At 29.6% G+C, this 19,627-nt stretch overlaps 1 protein-coding gene across 1 annotated transcript in view; it reads left to right on the forward strand.

The window, feature by feature from the left end:
- LOC124426141 (zwei Ig domain protein zig-8-like) overlaps positions 1-19,627 on the forward strand; it is a 289,633-nt gene that overhangs the window by 132,759 nt on the left and 137,247 nt on the right. Inside the window, exon 3 of the mRNA XM_046967462.1 lies at positions 8,780-8,990. Coding sequence (XP_046823418.1) covers positions 8,780-8,990 — 211 coding nt within the window. The remainder of the gene's footprint in view (positions 1-8,779; positions 8,991-19,627) is intronic.

Consider the following 19,627-nt stretch of genomic DNA (forward strand, 5'->3'; position numbering starts at 1 on the left):
CGAGCTAATGTCGGATGGAAAATTAAAAAAGACATCAGTAATTTTTTTTCTTTCTGAGGTTAAAGTCAACAAGATTTTATATGAGCGTTGAATACTCTATTTATCACGACGTTCCTTAAATCTTAGCAAAGGAATAAGCTTCTTAAAATATTTTTTGCACAATTTTTAAAGAGTATAATTGGAGGGAAAAAGAGTATAGCTTTATGACATAAACTGGACGTCATGGAACACTTTAACATGGTTCGTATTAATTAGGATCAAGGTTGCAGAAAATCAGTGAAAATGGTGTCATGGTAACGTTTTTTTTCCTTCTCTTTTAAAATAAAGGACGTAAAGAAAAAGAGAGAAAGAGAAAGAGAGAGGGGGAGGGAGATAGTAAGTGAAGGAGTGAGGAAGAGAGAAAGAGAGAGAAATAAAAGAAGAACAATCATCTTGCTAAGATTAGAGACGACTATACTAACTCCTTTTATCTGGTAGTCAAGTGAAACTTCTTCTTAATGATCTTTGAAATCCCAAGACGATGAGAAAAATCGTCTTCCACAAACGAACTTTTCTATTCAGATCATTCGCATTGTCTTGAAATTTTTTTAGATCGTTTTGCATGAATTATTTTTTCTTCTTTATCTCTTTCTCTCTCTCTTTTTCTTCATCAACATGTTCTTCTCATATCGACAATTTCGAATAGCCTCAGTCTGAATTTGTGTACAAATATCTTCTGCAGGTATCAGTAAAGATGAGGAAAAAGGAGGAAAATGGGAAAAAATGCACAGATAATAAAAGTTTTATACCGGTGGGATTATTTGTTTTGTTTACTTACCATATCTCTTTTCGTTCTTTTTCATTTTCGTTTCTATTCTCTTTTTCTTCTCTCTCTTTCTCTCTCTCTCTCTCTCTCTCTCTCTCCCTTTTCTTCTTCTTCTTTTTTTACCTTACTCATTCATTCTTCTTTATTTTCGACGTTTCTTTCTCCCTTCCTTTTTTTCTTTTCCATGAGACCATTTTAGATTAATTAAGACTTTTCTTTCCGTCGATTGAGCAGCGTGATAACTTTTGAAACTGATGAATCGGCATCGCGATTATTTTCTCGATTTGTTTAACGTCTGACCAACTTACCTCTGAATTCATTCCCCCTTAGCCACGTTGTATTGTGTATTTGATTGGTCCTTATTCATCATTTTCGTCTCTCTCTCTCTCTCTCTCTCTCTCTCTCTCTCTGTCTTATTTTTAGAGTTTCGGAACCCTAGGAATTCCAGAGAATTATTTCCTGTCAGTCTTATAATCACCAAAGATATTTTACTTGAAAATATGATCGCGAGTTTATGAATAATACTAATGGAACGAACGATCACGAACCAGTGCCATTTAAAATATCTATGATTGTTCTATGCTCTTTTCTTATCGTTGTCAAATGTCTTCTTAAATGTTTTTTATATTATGTCTGTCGTCTTTGCGAAAATGAGAGAGACAAAGAAAAAAGGAAGAGGTTAAGGAAAAAAGGAGAAGAGGAGGAAAAAAGAAGAAGACTTCGATTTTTGAGATTCGGCTTGGGAATTCTTTCTTACGTAACGGGAAACGGTTCACTTTAACTGGAAGAGCTTGGCTCTACCGAAACCTTTTCCGCTTTCTACCCTAATTCCGAGTTAGAATTCTCTTTGAAGTGGTCCGTCGCCTATGGATATCCTCTATACCTTCTTTTCTATCTTCCATAGTACCTCCTCCCTTCTTCTTTTCTATCGTAGGACTACTTTATCTTTCCTTCTTGCAATAGAACTTGTTATTCCACCTAGCTAGATTCCTCTTAGGAATGGATTCGAAGAGAATTACGTATCGTAGGAAAAAAATAAAAAGGCATTTCGCGCATGACCGAATTTAAAATTCTCTTTCTTTCTTACATGGGACGTGTAAATATAGCATATAGTAATATAGATAAATAATATTATGTATATATATAACTCATACCTATTATAATATATGCTGTATATATGTTGTTTGTTGAAATATATTTTACAGTATAAAATAATAATACATATTTATTTTTTTTTTTTAATCGTGAATTCTTAAAATATATTTTTGCTGTATATATGTTTAATGCATATCAAAGAAAACGAAAGTAGCGTACAATTTTTTCATTCTTCTTTGTCTTTTTTTATTGATTTATTTTTTGTTTTCTTTTTTCATCACTTTTTATAAATGCGATTAAGTAAGTGTGATTAATTGTACGCAACGATTAGAAAAATAAAATTAAGGAACGTAAGAAAGAAAAACAAAAAGGAATTTTTTTTACGTATCATATTTGTAATAATTTTTAATGCATAGTGAAGAAACATCATCATATTTTAAAAATATTTCTCATTGCACATAAAAATCTGTGTAATAAATTAATAAATAAAAACATTAGATGAAGCTTAATCAATCGATATTAGTTCATTGGTTTGAGTAAGGTATAATTACGTGGCTCAATATTTTGTGTTAATATACTTATAATACTTACAAAAGAATTCCCGAATGTTTATTTTTTGCACGTACGGGTGATTGATGAAAGAGAAACGGAGAAAGAATAGGATCGAGTCAGAGAAAGAGAAAAAGAAAAGCTGATATTAGTTTCGTGTATAACAGCTTCTACCATGCCGTCTATTCATTGTTCAGATATAAGTCATTTGTGTGATCGACCAAATAGTTCTCACTGCACGAACTACTTTCGAAGTAATCCGCAAGATTTCTCTCGCTCTCTCTCTTTCTCTCTCTCTCTCTCTCTCTCTCTCTCTCTTTCTCTTTCTCTCTCTCTGTCTCTCTTGCTCTCTTGTATTCATAGACATTCAATCAGGCGCTATTTCGTACGTCGCAGGAATTGAAAATGATTATACTTGGCGGTTGAGTGAACATCTCGAAATTCGGAACCAGTCTTATATAAGTTACGCGACCAAGAGACTCGGATACTCGTTTGCTTGAATATTATTTCGAGAATATCGTAAGATCTCTATCGCTTCTCTTGTATTTCCTATAAGGTCTAATGTCGGTCGGTAATTCCAATTTTCAATTACGACTGATAAAATTCATAATATGAAATATCTACCATAGTATTAATCGTTTAAAAGTTTTGACAAGTTATAATATTTAGTATATTTAATTAATGTGTGAATAAAATTGAATGAAATAATTTTTGATTAATATAGAGGAGAGAATAAATTTCGTTATTTCTTTCTTTAGCTTTACTTTCTTAGCAGAACTTTTCTTGAAAAAAAACATAATTAGCATTAAAAATATTTTAAAACAAATCTTTTTCAATAAAAAATATATATATAATAAGACAATCCTTGAATATGTATATATATATATAAATATAAATATATATATATAAATATAAATATATATATATATATAAATATAAATATATATATATAAATATAAATATATATATATATATAAATATAAATATATATATATAAATATAAATATATATATATATAAATATAAATATATATATATAAATATAAATATATATATATATAAATATATATATATATAAATATAAATATATATATATATATATATATATATATATATATATATATATATAAATAAGACAGAGTGTGTGTATACGCGATTGGTATCGTTACGGTTATCGTTATAGATTCTGTCTAACTTGAGGACGTTTTCACGGCGGACGAGTTAAGCATACTGATGGAAACCATCAAGTGCGGTATTATAGAAGATTTTAAAGAAAGGCATTAGAAGGAATGACGCTCTTACGGAAGCTTCTTGGATCCTGGATGATGAATACGCCGCAGCAGCAGCTGCGTTGAAATTAGTTTTGTTTTCGGAGAAGGATAACGTCCCTCAAAGCTTGCACTAAAGTCGGGCAGACGCGTTCATTTTCTAACCTGAAATAAAAAACCCAAACTTATTACGCGGTAAAAACAATAACTTCGAAATAGTGATTAGTGGAGTATAAAGAAATGTCTGAATTATAAATTGCTACCATTTTCTTCGCCTCGTTGTATATATTTTTATTATTGACTTTTACTAAAATTCACTTTTGAACCAACGCAGAATTAATAAGTCAATTCAACATTTGACGGGAAAATTAATTTTCAGAAATAAAGAATTTGTCATTTTATTTTTACATTTACATTATGAAAAATCGATCGTGTGTGATTTTTTTCTGGAAAAAGGAAAAATCTCGAATAGTGTCGTTATCGAAACAACGCGTACAATACAGAAATTTTCCATAAGGCTCAAATTATAAAAATAAATTGTAAATACATTTATGATTAAAAAAAATAAATTTATATTATTATTTTTTTTGTAAAATAAATTTCAATAAACGACATATATTTTTAGTTTTTATATTATATCGTATGTGCAATTCGTAGTCAATAAAGAATAGTCACATTTTTTGAAAAAGAATATCTGTAATATGTATAAATGAAAGAATCGGATAATAATTTGATTTTTTAATTTGAATACAAAAAACGATTTTGAAAAAGACGTGAAATATAAATGAAACAATCGTGTAGTAATTTGGTTTTTTTAATTTGAATAAAAAAAAACATTTTTGAAAGCATTAAATAATAGTCTAACATACAATTAAATTATTTTTTATAATACAGTTGTATCTGAATACAAAGAAAAATTTTTTTAAAGTATCAGTTAACAGCTAACGTACAATTAAGCTATTTTGAATAGTATAGTTATATGTAAATAGAAAAAAAAACATCTTGAAAAGCATCAGATGACAGTCTAATATACAATTAAATTATTTTCAATAGTATATTTGTATCTTATATGTATTGTAGAAGCTATAGCAATGTCAGACGACAGAGGCAAATGCACATACATAGGCGTCTTTTGTTTCTCGTATATTTCCCGAAATACTCAGACGAAAAGCGTTGGCGGTGCACAGAAATTACATGCAAATTGGTAGAACATGGTGAGACAGTACGTACTAGCAAAACCATAACACGAGAGTCGTCCTAATATACTTATATGCATTCATGCTGCATGCATACATACATAAACAGCCACATGTAAATAAATAAATATATTCTCAGTTGGACATTGAATAAAAGATTATTTTCGATGATTTTTTTGTATTTTTTCTTGGATTTTCTCGAGATATTAATTCTACCTTCGTTCGTCAAGAAAAAAAACATTGAAACATATTACAGATATATTGATATTTATTATCATCTTTTTGTATTTCGAAATAAAAGTTTATTTAATTGATCATCGTTGTTTAATTGATATCTTGAATAAGCAAACAGGAATACAACTTAATTCATTTCTAATCTATTTTTTTTTAAAATAATGAAACATTTAGAGAAATATGTACATAATTATAAATGATAAAATATTAGATCAGGAAGACAGAAGGAGAACATTTTATTAACAGAAGTCAGGAAGAGATGATATAAGACTTCAGTATTTTATCACTTCACAGTATTTAATTACATTTTCGTGACGAGTTCCTTAATTAACTGATTAAAAGCGATATATGTATATTATTAACGAGAAGAATGATTTGTTAAAGGTATAATTAATTTTCTATGTATATAATGAAAAAAAATATTATGGTTATTCGTAACTTATTAGTAAAAGTTATAACGATTCGAATTCTATAAATCGATAATATTATATGACAGTATTTCGATGAATGAAACAAGTTGGGCTCTGTCTTTTTTACAAACGATATATGGGAAATCGCATAATGAAATATCATGTTGTTCGAAAAAGTTCGTTTTTGACTTGCGAGCTATTGTCACTGAGCTTTACATTCTTTTCCTTTTTACATACTCCAACTTTTTATTCCTCTAAACAAAAGAAATTTGTGTGAACTTTATAGTAATAAGTTTCATACATTGGAAATTCTATAATCGTATCGATAATAATTAACCATCGGTAAAGGTACATATGATATTTGCTCTTGAATAGTATTTTAATCGAGAATATTTGATTAAATGTACGTTTATACATATAAATATATGTATATGTATTCGTTGGCTCAACGTATTCTATCCAATGCCAAATGCTATACCTTCCTTTGATTTTATTTTCAAACGATATTATTAATTATAACGCTTACCTATAGAGAAAATTCAATTAATTTCAATAAATAAGAACCAATAAATTATTATTACACAATTCTCATATATACTTATACTTGCTTTAGGTGTATCTTATTAAATAATTTATATACTGATCGTTCATGGAAAATATTAATATTACTATTTAAAATATTAATATTACATGGAAAATATTAATATTTTAATCAGTTGTTTTTCTTATTATTGTTAAATATTTAATAATATCGTCAACTGTACATTTTACATATGTATATCATTATATATATATAAATGTATAGACATGGTATATTATATCTACATTTAACAATTCATCAAATGAGATCGTTCATTATTAGATCTTCTATTCATAATTATCACACATGTATTTAAACACGAAGTTGCAACGTTCAATTTTTCTCTTTTTTTTTTTAAGAAACATCGTCTTGTTTGAACAGAAAAATAAAGAATTGCCTAATCGGTTTTCGCTTTGATATATCTACGCTCATCGTGAGAGATCAGGGTCTATATCTAATGCCCATGAGGCATCATCCGTTCATGATTATCCAAGCAATCGTAATAATCGATGTGGTATGCGTTTATGACATAGACACCGAGCAATGCCGATCATTGGCCAATGTTAATCATGACGATATCGAATTGGTCGATTCGTCATGAATAATTATTTTGTTTGATGTGTGCATACATATATCATCTTCATTTCACTTTCGTGTTAAATTTCGATCGGAATAGAAATGGAGATATATAGATATACATATGTGTAATGATTGATATGTATTTGCTAGGGGAAAAAATATATAATACAAAGAAAACGAGAAAATTGATAAATTATAGGTGAAATATACGAAAGATAATGTGATAAATATGTTTGATATATATATATATATATATATATATATATATATATATATATATATACAATAATTACATTACAATCGATTTTATCTTGCATATAATTTGTTTTTCAATAAAACCTTCGAGATTTACAAAATTCACCGAAATTCTCCGTGAAGAAATGAGAAGAGAAATTTACAGCCTCTTTCAGCACTTAAGTTGAATGGCTTGTTGGATCTTCGAAAGATTTATCGTTCTACGTTTAAACACGTCGGTACGTTCCGCCCTTTATGTTGTTATTTACATCCACGGCTTTGCTGCTCCTCGAGGACGCCCGTTTACTTATGAGAGACACGCATTAGTTGCCAGTAGGTCAACCGACATCGCTCGAAAAGGATCTTCGAAGTAAAAGAGAGAGCTCTATTTTCTTAAACAAGAATTTCTGATTTATTTTTATATCTTTTAGTAAGTTTATCTGTTATATAATACTGATTAAAAGGCTCTGTTCAATGAAATCTCTTCATTATTCGAGATAATTTACTATTAAAAGATTTTTTATAACTTTTCAAAGACAATTTTTATAGAATTTTTTCTTGATTTATGAGACACCATAGTGTTTAATTTTATTTATTTATCTATTATTATTATTATTATTTTTAATAAATTATTATTATTATCAAATCTTTTATATCTGTTTAATTTTGTTAATTAGTTTTTAAGACGAACATTTATGCAGTATAATAACATCATGTTATCAAATTCGACGATCGCAATATATTATATTTATGTAATCAAAAGGTATCGATTAGAATGAATTTTAAATTGAGAATGATCAGATCATTCGATCGAATGATAATTGCTAGAAGATCGATCAAACGACTACCGAATTCGAACAGGAACTTCTCAAATATCCACAACGTAGAATCCTATGGATGCTTTTGATCACACATATTGGATTCACTTAGTGGTTCTAGAAGCTTGCATAAGGAACTCAATTTCCAACGTGACATTCATGGTCAATCGATGAGGATCGTAGCCTGGTAGGAGCGATCAATCCGTTTGATACAAGCCGCTTGCTACTCTTGCTCGTTTAGATTAGCATTACTGGTGCTGAACTCCGAGTTTTCGTGCTCTCTCTCTCTCTCTCTCTCTCTCTCTCTCTCTCTCTCTTCTATTTTGTGGTGCTGGATTCTGCGATGCTGGAATTAGCCTGTGGCCGTTTGTACAATGCGAAATCACACGCCAGACCGTTCTTTAGAGTTTCACAAAGTTCATTAAAATCTAGACGATTTTTCTTCACTTTCTCATTTGTTTTTGTTTTGAATAATCACAAAGTCGTATCAATGTCATTATAAATTTTATTACACCAATGAATAATAAAGCGTTATAGGACCATTCAATATCAATCGTTGTTTACAATTGTTTACAGTGAAAGAGAGGCATCTCGATTATTTCAATCATGCTTTATTTTCATTATTTCAGTTTCATTAAAATAAATTGAAATAGTTGTATTTAACTTGGCTTTATTACGTTCGCCTTTCAAACTGATTTATTTTTCTGTTCTACGGAAAAAGTATATTTATTATAATTACATACACATATGCTGTATATTTGAACTATAGATATATAAATTTCATATCAAATTATTTTAAAATTTCGACATATTTTTATTCTTAATGGAAAAGACGTTTTTATAAGATATACATATACAAATACTTGAACTGAAAATATTTATACAAATATTGAAACTATTTACCTAAGTATGCGTATAAAAAGATATATGTATATTATTGAGGTATCTTTCAAAATTTGAGAAAAAAAGAAAGAAAATGTCCGATGTTGACTGACATACATTTACTTCACAGGTATCCTGGATGCGGAAGAGGGATATGCATATCCTTAGTGCTGGAATCCTTATGTATACCTCAGATCTGAGATTCCTAGTAATTCATCCGGAAAACTCTGAGAACTGGACGTTGCAGATCAAATCGCCTCAAGAACGAGACTCCGGGGTTTATGAGTGCCAGGTCAGCACCGAACCAAAGATGTCGTTGAACTACACTCTCAACGTCGTCGGTGAGTGAATTTTGAATTATTCAACAAAGTTAACTCTTCGTCAGAATGAACATTCCGTTTGATTTTTCGCGATTTAATTATTTTAATCAATTTTATCAAGTTTCTCGTTTAACGACAAACGTCAACGACGATTGTCAATTAATAAGTTTATTACTAAATCAATATTTTTCAAGGAAAGATACGTTCTTAATATACGTCAGTTTATATCGATTTAGATATACGAATTTTTTTTATTTTTTTTTATTTGAATAATAATTAAAGATGATAAATTATCGTTTTAATAATCGAGATTGCTGTAATAATAAGAAAAATATACTATTTGCTGTAATTGGAAGAACTAAAATTTATATAGAATATTTTAATAAGAGATATACGATTTACTTTCGAGTTAAACAAAAATGTTCTGAGGACGCTGTAATAATAAGAAAAATATACTATTTGCTGTAATTGGAAGAACTAAAATTTATATAGAATATTTTAATAAGAGATATACGATTTACTTTCGAGTTAAACAAAAATGTTCTGAGGACGTTCAATATATCCTTTTATTTATAATACATATCAAAATTAGCAAGAAATTCTTTCGTTCGTATTAAATAAACATTCTACGTATATTTTTGAACGAATTAAACATTTTCATATTCATATTTCATATTTCATAAGATCAATATATTTACCACGACTTATAATATAGGGGATCATACTTTTTCCTGTGTGCTATTAAATATCATCCGATATAATACATATACACGCTACACGCATTTTACTTTCGTTTCATACACGAAAGTAAAGTGGAGAGACGGAAATAGAAAAAAGAGCTCATAAATTTACTTTCTTACCGTTCACGAGTGCGAGAAGAGCTTTGAGAAGACGACGAGCATTGACATTAAAATCTCGCGGAGATATAGAGCTTGTAGCGGAAGAAAAAAGAGTGGAGGAAACGGTGTGGATGGAATAGCGGAGGGGAAAGGATGGAAAGGAGATTGATAAGAAAGAGAGGAACAGAATCCAAAGAAGAAAAAGAAAAAGAAGCAGAAAGAAGAAAGGTACGAGTCCGTGAATTTCGAAGAGAAGAGTAAGAGAATGGTGGATTGGGCGGAACTTCGGGGGGGGGGAGAAAAAGGAAAGGGGGGATGGTCGTCGATAAGAGGCTTGAGGAAAACAGGTTGGTGAACTAGTCTTCTCCTTTCGTATCATTCGGTGGATGTACGTAGAACGTCCGTGGCGTTTAGTCGAGAAAGAAGGAGTAAAAAGAGGGGGGAAAGAGTGAGAGAGAGAGAAAGAGAAAGAGAAAGAGAGAGAGAGAGAGAGAGAAAGAAAGAGAGAGAGAAAGGAAAAAGGGGATGAAGAAGGGGAAATAGAGAAAAAAGCTGACGCGAAATAAATCGTCTTTCTTTTCCTCGGGCCACGGCTTGTCGTTCGTGCAACGGGCGACGTCGTAAACACGAACTCGATGGTGGAATCAATTTTACAAATCCGACGTACAAAAAGCTCTTTCTTTCTCTCTCTCTCTCTCTTCTCTCTTCTCTCTCTCTCTTCTCTCTCTCTCTCTCTTTCTCTTCTCTCTCTCTTTCTCTTGTTTACCGTACAAATCTTGAGCGCAAAGGTTCTTCCGTTTTCCTTCCCCTTTCTCGCGGCTTTGCGTTATTTTCACCGTAACGTCGCTCTTATTCCCTTCGAACGTACTCTTTGATAAGATAAGAAGAAAAGAAAGTTGGTTGAAAAACGTCGAGAAATTTTCGAATTTCAATCGTTTACATATATACAGTTGTATAGTGTCAATCTATTCCAAACGAAATATTTTATTACTTTTTTATCGATAATAATTTTTCATAAAACAATGCTATCTTATATATTTCTATGCATTCGTACGGATATATGTATAATTAAAATTTTGTTTTTTTATTTATTTATCTATTTATTTATTTATTTATTTATTTATTTATTTATTTATTTATTTATATATGTCAAGATCATGTAACGTTTTCGATAATTTTTTAATGGAAAAAACAGAAGCGTTTCGTATCGATTAGAAATGCAACCGGGTTCGCGTTTATGATCGTTCAAAAGATATTTACTTTACATTGGGAACGTTCGTTTCCCTTGCAGACGAAATTCGGAATTTTAACTTGAATAAAATGGGTTTCGACTTTAGAGCAATCGTGAACCACTACACGTATTCATTGCGACTAAAAGCATCTCCCGAACTCGCTTTTATGGCTATCGGAGACGATTCGAATGTATTTCGTTTAATCGCATCGATGTTATTTCTCGCTCTTTGCCCTTTCGAACTTCGTTATTTCCACGCATGAGTCGGTGTTCCTTAGCCTTTTTTTTTTCTTTTTATTTTTTCTTTTCTGTTTTTACATGTACACAAACGCAGAAATTATGTGACGTTTGAATCAGTTGTATGTGAAAAACAAAACAAAAAAAAAGAAAAGAAATATTTCGTGAACGCTAAAAGTTTTTGAATACTTTAGAAAATCATACAATTCCTTTTAACAAAATTCTTCAGATTAAATTCAAATGTTTAAAAATCCATATTAATCAGTAGCAGCCAACTTTTGAATGTTTTTTGATGATCCTGTTGATTTGCTCGAAAGCAATTAGTAAGAGCTTCGAACGGTATTAGAATCGAGTTACCTAAAGAGTACCTCTCGATGTTATAACCTTCTTTTTCTTACTTTTCTATTTTTTTTCTCTCTCTTTCTATTTCTTTCGTTTTTATTTTAGTTTTCTTCTTTTTATAGATAAGATTAACTCACCGTTTCTTAAAATCTTAACTAGATTGATTCCTTTCGAGTAATTCGACTCGTTAAGAAATATTGCTAACAAATATTGCTATTGTTTTATAATCATTGATATTAATATCAAATGTGTTTTATTTTAATAATCGAATGTTATATAAGACACTATAGCACAATATGAATTTATTTGAATTTTATTAATATATTTGTATTTACATTCATGTGTGTTTAATTTTATTTTATTTATTTTTTTTTCCAAATGAAGCAATATTATTATAATTTTATATTTATTACACATATATGTATAGTATACATGAGCTTAGTTTCTTTCTGAGTTTTAAATGTTAAAGAAAAAAAATAAATAAATAAAAGTTGCGAATGATTATCTTGAAGAATCACTCTGCTCATTATACGAGATAAAACGTAAATAAAAATATTTCGATAGTTTTCTAAAAAATACAAATTCGTAGGTAATGTAAATTAAACCAAATAAATAAATAAATAAATTTTACATATGCGTATTTTGGATAAAATAAAACGATAATCGATATGGATGAGTTTTCCTTAAAATAAAATTTGTATTAAAAATTCATATTATTTGATGTGTATATATATATATTCTTTGAAATTTCCTCGTATATCGATTGTTTATCAAAGATCGTTTTTCTCATTTACGTACCGCAAATAAAAGGGGGCCATTCTACTGCTCTTTTTGTTATCTCGTATTAATATTTAGAAGAAAATGGGAAAGCTTCGGAACGTCGTTACTTTATTCTTTGGTGTTAATGTTCACCAAATTTATCGATAGATCGTATATACCCAGGCGTGCTACTGTTTTGAAAAATCATGCGTAAATCGCGTTCATCTCTCTGCTAGAAGCTATTGTTATTCGTTAATTAATCTCCGAATAAAAAAAAAATCCAATTTTCGATCAAAAATTCGTCCCTTCGCTCATTAAAAATAACCAATAATGACCAATAAAATATATTGGACTTACTGAAAATTTATGTAATCGTTTTATTTTTTCTTCTTTTTTTTTATTTATTTATTTATTTTTCTGTTATTTTTTAATTTTTTCTTCGAAGTGATTTTGTACTGAGGACAGAAATTTTTTGATCGATCGAATAAAAATTTAGAAACAATTGGAATGAAATTTTTCCGAATGAAATTTCTGTTTCAATCAAGAAGAATACGCTTACGTAAGAAATATTTTATCTTATTATAAAATTGATGGACCATTTGAAACAAGTTATTCGAATATTTATCAAAGTTTTGCTGATGTAAATGTATAGAAAAAAAGGATGATAAAGTAAGTGGACATTAATAGATCTTAAACTTTCTATCGATAAAGATTATATTCAGCTAATTTTATATTCGAACGAAGAATAAAATCGAATCGATGGTTTTTCCATAAAAGAAGAAACTTACAGATGTAGAGATAAAAATCGTTTAAAAAGGATCTAAGAGGATCGAGTCTGTCGACTGATAGAAAGGAAGCGAACTGCTGTCCGTTTTCGATATCTCAATGTCGAGTTAAAAGTGGAAATATCGAGGACGATATTCACGGTTTCGGAAGCTTCTCGACTTCAACTAAAACGACTTATTTTCATCGATGTTCTTTAAATATTCCCAGAGAGAATATTTTATCTGATTTGATATATTTTTCCTTTTTTTTTTTTGGATCGATTTATTTTTAATTTATCAATTATAATATAATACATGGATATAATTCGTGCTGTCTTTTTAAATATATAAAAATCATTGAATAGTTTTATTTCTTGGGGAAAGAAGTTACTATATATTTACAAATGTTTTAGATAATTATTTCTCTATTGTACATAAAAATAATATAAGTAAAAATAAAACGATCTTATTGTTCTGTACAGAAATATATAACACGCATTCTGTTTCGTCCTTATTGTAGGATGGAAAGCTTTTATTTTCATTCATTCGTTCGAATATTTTGTGAAGATAAACAGAACTTTGAATGTCCAGGTATTAAAATGATTTAGATATTTTGTTTTATTACCTGTGTTTCTGTTTATAACTACAATATAAGTACATTGGTCAATTAATCAGAATATCAAGCAAACATGTTGTATTGAGATAGTTAAGCTGAATTATAAGGAGACCCGAATTACATGTTTATCAAAAGATATTTTCTTTTTAGTAATTTTTTCTTGATCGCTCAGTACAAAAATTATTGAAAATATTCCAGAGATGAAAAATCCGTAGACAATTCTGATCATTGAAGAATCGTCCCCTTTCCTTTTCACAACTTTTTATGTAAATTCCATTTGAACTTCTTCCTTGTTATTTTTTTCTTTTTATTTTTAAAATTATCAAATGTTCGTGCTGGATTGTAAGTAAAAAGAATAGTTTTACACAGTATTACTCAGTCTCAAAACACTTTTGGTCACGTACGAATACGATCTTGATTCAATTTCACTAGGATATTCGATTGCATAGACAGACTTTTGATTCAACCTGAAATATATTCGACATGGACATACATACACATAAACATAGGACTTGATTTACATTCAGGATAGTATTCAGTCGTATACACTCTCAATCTTGACTTAAACTCATGACAGCATTCGGTTCGTGGCAACCTCCATCGTATTGCTGCTAGGTTTTGCTACTTCAACATTTCGGATAATCACCCAAACATCAAGAGATAAGATTTTATAGGTTCCGAAATAAGGGCTAAAGATCCGCTCGTCAGTCAGCTGACTGACAAGTTCCCTAACGGGATCCCAAGGACGAAACATTATCGTAATATCATCTCAGGCATAGGGTTACAGATTGTACCAACATATCGTATCAATATGTACTCAAATTAATGTGTTCGCCTTCGGTATTCGAATAGGCGCCAGCATTGATCAAACTTAATGTTTTTTTACACGTAATCTTATTACAAACATTTTTTTCGAAACTTCGAGATATAAGTGTCACTGTAGATAAGCGCCAACGCTCACTTCATACGATAGTTCTTAGATAATCATTGTGTATATATTTTTTAGATTGAAAAACTGCATTAAAATCAAAAAGTCAAACGATATTGTATTCTACAAAAGCATACTAACTCTTTAAAATATATTATGGTTGTAATGAGCCGACGTATAAATACGACCCGGATTAGTTCGTAATGCGTTTTTTGTTCTGTATTCATTTGTAAAGCATCTTGCGGATAGGAGAACGGTTAGACCCCAACGTTCTTGAAGTAAATCCGTAGCCATTTCTCTAACCCCATGGACTCGTGGATATCTTAATGCAGGCGACGGCTGAATCTACAGCGGTGTTAACCAACGACAACGGAGGATCCTTAAAGGAGAACTATTTTGTTGGATACCGATAAAGCTTTTAAGAATGATAAGAAGAAAGAACAGTATAAAAGAAAATGAGATAAGCGATGAATCGGAAAAAAGAATGATATCATGAATATTGTTATAGATTATGCGAAAATAGCACGAGAAAACTCACTCGAATGAATGTTTCCACTTCGATTATAATGAAGTAGACCTTTCCGTACTTTTATCAAGTGCCATGATATCGAAATTTAACAAGATATATACAAATTATCATTATTATTTCCGTTTCAACGGAGATATTCCAAATACGATTGGACACATACTTATAAAATTTTTATAAGATCCATATACACGAATATGAATGAATTATATTGTTATTCTTAATCTTCATATGAAACTTTTAATTAATTAAAATGATTCTTTTGATTTGATTCAAACAAACTTTCAATTAATTATCAACGAATCGGCATTTGATAATTGCTAGATGGTACGATTGTATCGAAATATATAACATGAAATTTTTTTTCTTTTTATTCTTTCTCCTACATTTAACTTATCTATTAATAGGAATTTACTAGAAAGATTAAGATATACGAATGAAAAGAGGTACTTTTTGCGTTATAACGAAAAAAAAAGCAGAAAAAGAAAGAAATAGAAAAGAAAAAAAGAAACAAAAAAAATCATCAAAGGAACGCTCTCTCATTGGCGTTCTCTAGATACAGCTTTTGTTCTTACATGAGAGAACGACATTAACCGCAATGTCCATCGTACCGGACGTCGTTGGTACGTAGACGCGTGCGCGCGCGCGTATGGGTGCTTGTGTGCTCTGTATGTACATGTACGTATGAATGTGTATGTGTGTGTACGTGTGTATGTGTTCTGAAACCTAATCGATATGCTTTCGGAGGTTTGTGCCAGGGAAACGTTACTGCTGCCACTACTGCTGATGCTGATGCTGATGCTGCTTCTATTCTAGCTACTTGACGTGTAGCATACATATATATATATATATATATATATATATATATATATATATGTTAAATGTATGTATATGGTACGCATATCTACATATGTACGTAGATACGTGTTCGATGAAAATGTTAATTAAGCGGCGTGAGTTTTCGAAACAGCATAGAGGCGCCGACGTTCAAAGATAATACACAACGTCAAAACGGATCCGGTCAGTCACGCAACATGTTATCACGTTACATAATTCAATGAGGTTAGTCGTGATACGGTATAATCAAATGAAATTATTATTTTTATACTTATCACGATGAAAAATTTTCTCGGAACATTCGAATCTAACTCGACGATAATTGTACATATAGTTTCGATATATCTTATATTAGAAATTCTGTTTAACACGATCATTAAGATCAGGGATGTTATGTTTTTAACGACAAATTTGATTTGATATGATAATTTCTACTGAAATAAGACGACGAAAATGATTTTATTCGTAATTCGATTCAATACATATATATGTATCTGTTTCAATATTTTCCATTATCTGTTATTAGTCAAGATTTCGGTGACGATTTTATATATCTCGCAATTGACAACCACTGCCTTCCTACATCATTCGCTACTGACAGCCGAGGTTTACAATTCAAGAAAAAAATATACGGTGATATTTGCACAGTAGTCTCTTCGTTGAAAAGGAAGGATGGATCTTTCTTACATTTGCTATTGAAAAGAAGTGAAGGAAATATACACCTCCCGAGAATTTCAACAAGCGTTATATATATATATATATATATATATATATATATATTTGAACTACGTTCGTTCATACATTTTATTTTATATCACAAAAATGTAACGAGATTAATTCAAAGGTCGACGTAAATCGAGAATGCGAATACCGGAAAAATAAAAAACTCTCTCGTTGGTTTTATTAAAAAGAGAAGAAGAAAGAAAGAAAGAAAGAAAAAGAGAAGAAAGGAAGGAAAAAGAAAAAAGAAAGAAAGAAAAAAGAAGAAAGAAAGAAAGAAAAAATAAATAATGAAATTTAACAATTGTACAATTTGTTTTCTTCTTTCTCTTTTTCTTCGATCTTTAACGCTCGAATTCTCACGATTGAATGATTCAGATTACATTTGCTGGATATTTTTAATTAAATTTAAATACTACGATAACGATGAAAATTAAGAACGTCTAGAACTTGAAGAAGGTCGAAAAATGAAAAGAGTAAGTCGAAACGATCGATGAAACGATGGAATACAGAAAGCAGAAAGATAGATATATCGAAGCATGCATACATATGTATGTATATACATGAATATACGTATACATACGCAATATTGTATATATATCTATGTAAATACATGTATAAGAGCTTAACATGAACAAGGAAGACGACGGGTGTGGTTTAGTACATGCGTGTCTGGGTAATACCGGATGCTGATATTGAAAAATTCTGAAGGAAATGAAAAAAATATGATGTGAATCCAGCGTCAGCTTCGAGAACAATGAAGGTGTAATCAAAACATCATCATGAATGTTGAATGTAGCATGTCCGTACTTAGAAACGACTTGTAGTACTTATGTCTCGAGCAAAGATGACTCCTTTTGTCATTAACAAGAAACAGGTGCACAGTATAGAAATAATAATAACTTATGTTATATGACAGTATCTTTCTTACTTTTTTATTAAAAATTTTTTTTTCTATATGGATAGAAAGATATCGAAATGGTAGATAATAAAAATAATAGTAATGTATATATTTAAGAGTCATGCTTTATTTCAGAAGCTAATAATCAATCTTTATTTTATACTAAATTTTAGCAATAATTTCATTTATTATTTCGTTTTTTTTATTCTTACAAATTTTGATATTTTTAATAATATTTTGATAATTCGAAATAATTATAGGATAATTCTAAATCAAATGATTCAGATGCGTACTTTGAAAATGTGATCCAATTTCCAGATATTATTAACAATTATTAATAAAACTCATGAATGGTACTTTTTGTTTGTTTTCAATCAAAAAATTAGATAAGTTATTTGTTATGTAGAAATTAAATATTTTCATAAATTTGTTGCTAGTTCTTTAAATCACTTATCAAAACTTATTAAAAAATAACAACTTATCAAAAAATAATGATTGTTTTTGATATACAGTGTTTAATGAATATAGTATTTAAAGTTTATGTTTATGGTCAGATATATTATGAAATATGAAATATTGTCATATTATAAAAAAAAATTAGTGAATTATTACTATCTAACTTTCGAATTAAATGTTTTGATTTTTACGGAGATAGTCGACACATTATAAAATTATATATTATTACATCTTTACTACATAATCGCAAATGATTAATAAATAGACTTTCATAACGCATGAATAAATAAAATTAATCCGATCTCCATTACATATTGAACGTAGTTCAACGAATTAGAAAACTTAAGAAACGTTTCAAGCGGAAGAAGAATCAAAACATTCTAAAAATTCAGGCAAAGCCAAACGAGAAAAAGAAAGATTCATCTTCGGATGAAAATTTCTCAGACTTTGTAGCCCAAAAGTCTGAAGAAAGTTTTGAGAAAAAGAAGATTATGCTGGATACGTCGGATGTTGGGAAAAGTACAGCTGTTCATCGAAACAAGACAACTGGATTCGATGTGTGAAATATGATAAGTGATTTCATGAAATATGTTCTACATTTTTGAATTTATATGATTTTTATGAAGAAATTTTATTTGAGAAAAAAAAATAATTCAAAAATCCGGACAGTTTGGATAAGATTGTGCAGGAAACAATGTCTCTTTTTTCTTTTTTAGTTTTTTAATAAAATATATGATTATATATTGGTTTTATTTTGACATTAGAATTTTTCATAAATCTACTTTTGTAATTTTCGATAACGATTAAATTTACAATGTATTAAGGTTTAACAAAATGAAAAAAATGGGTCATCATTCCCCGATTTATCTTAAATCAAAATCTAATAACTTATTTACTTCGTACTTTTATCTATTCACGAAACAGCTAATAAAGATTAAGATATTATCGATAATAGATGAGAAAAATATGTGCGTTCATATTTTTTTTTTTTTTTTTTTTTTTTCATACGGTCTCATCAATCTGTAAAATTTGATTAAAATCTAATTGTAAAAATTCTTTGATGTTTATTATAAAACCGTATCAATCATTGTTAATAAATTTGTATTGAGTATATAGAGAACGCGTGTCCCAATTATAGCATGAATCTATAGAGTATGAGAAACGTTTAGAACGAGGGAGGCAAATCGGAGGAGAGGTTCGATAGTTCGATTCGAGGTTGGAGAGTCAAACGTAAGCACATATATTAACCGTTAAGCCGTTAACGCCGTTACAAGGGCCATCGGAATTAGCGAGCCAATATCGATGATAACGAGGCTAATAACGAGCGCGATCACGAAACGAAAAATAATGCGGGTTCGCGTGCTCTTCTCTCCCATATTCCCTTACCTCTCTTCTTCCTTCTATTCATCCAATGTACGAACTTCTTCAACGATCGTTCGCACTAATTAATGCTAATTTGTTGATTATTCTCTGACGTCAAGCGATATACGTTCGTTTCTCTC

This window comes from Vespa crabro, chromosome 8 (assembly GCF_910589235.1).
Source record: "Vespa crabro chromosome 8, iyVesCrab1.2, whole genome shotgun sequence".
NCBI lineage: Eukaryota > Metazoa > Arthropoda > Insecta > Hymenoptera > Vespidae > Vespa > Vespa crabro.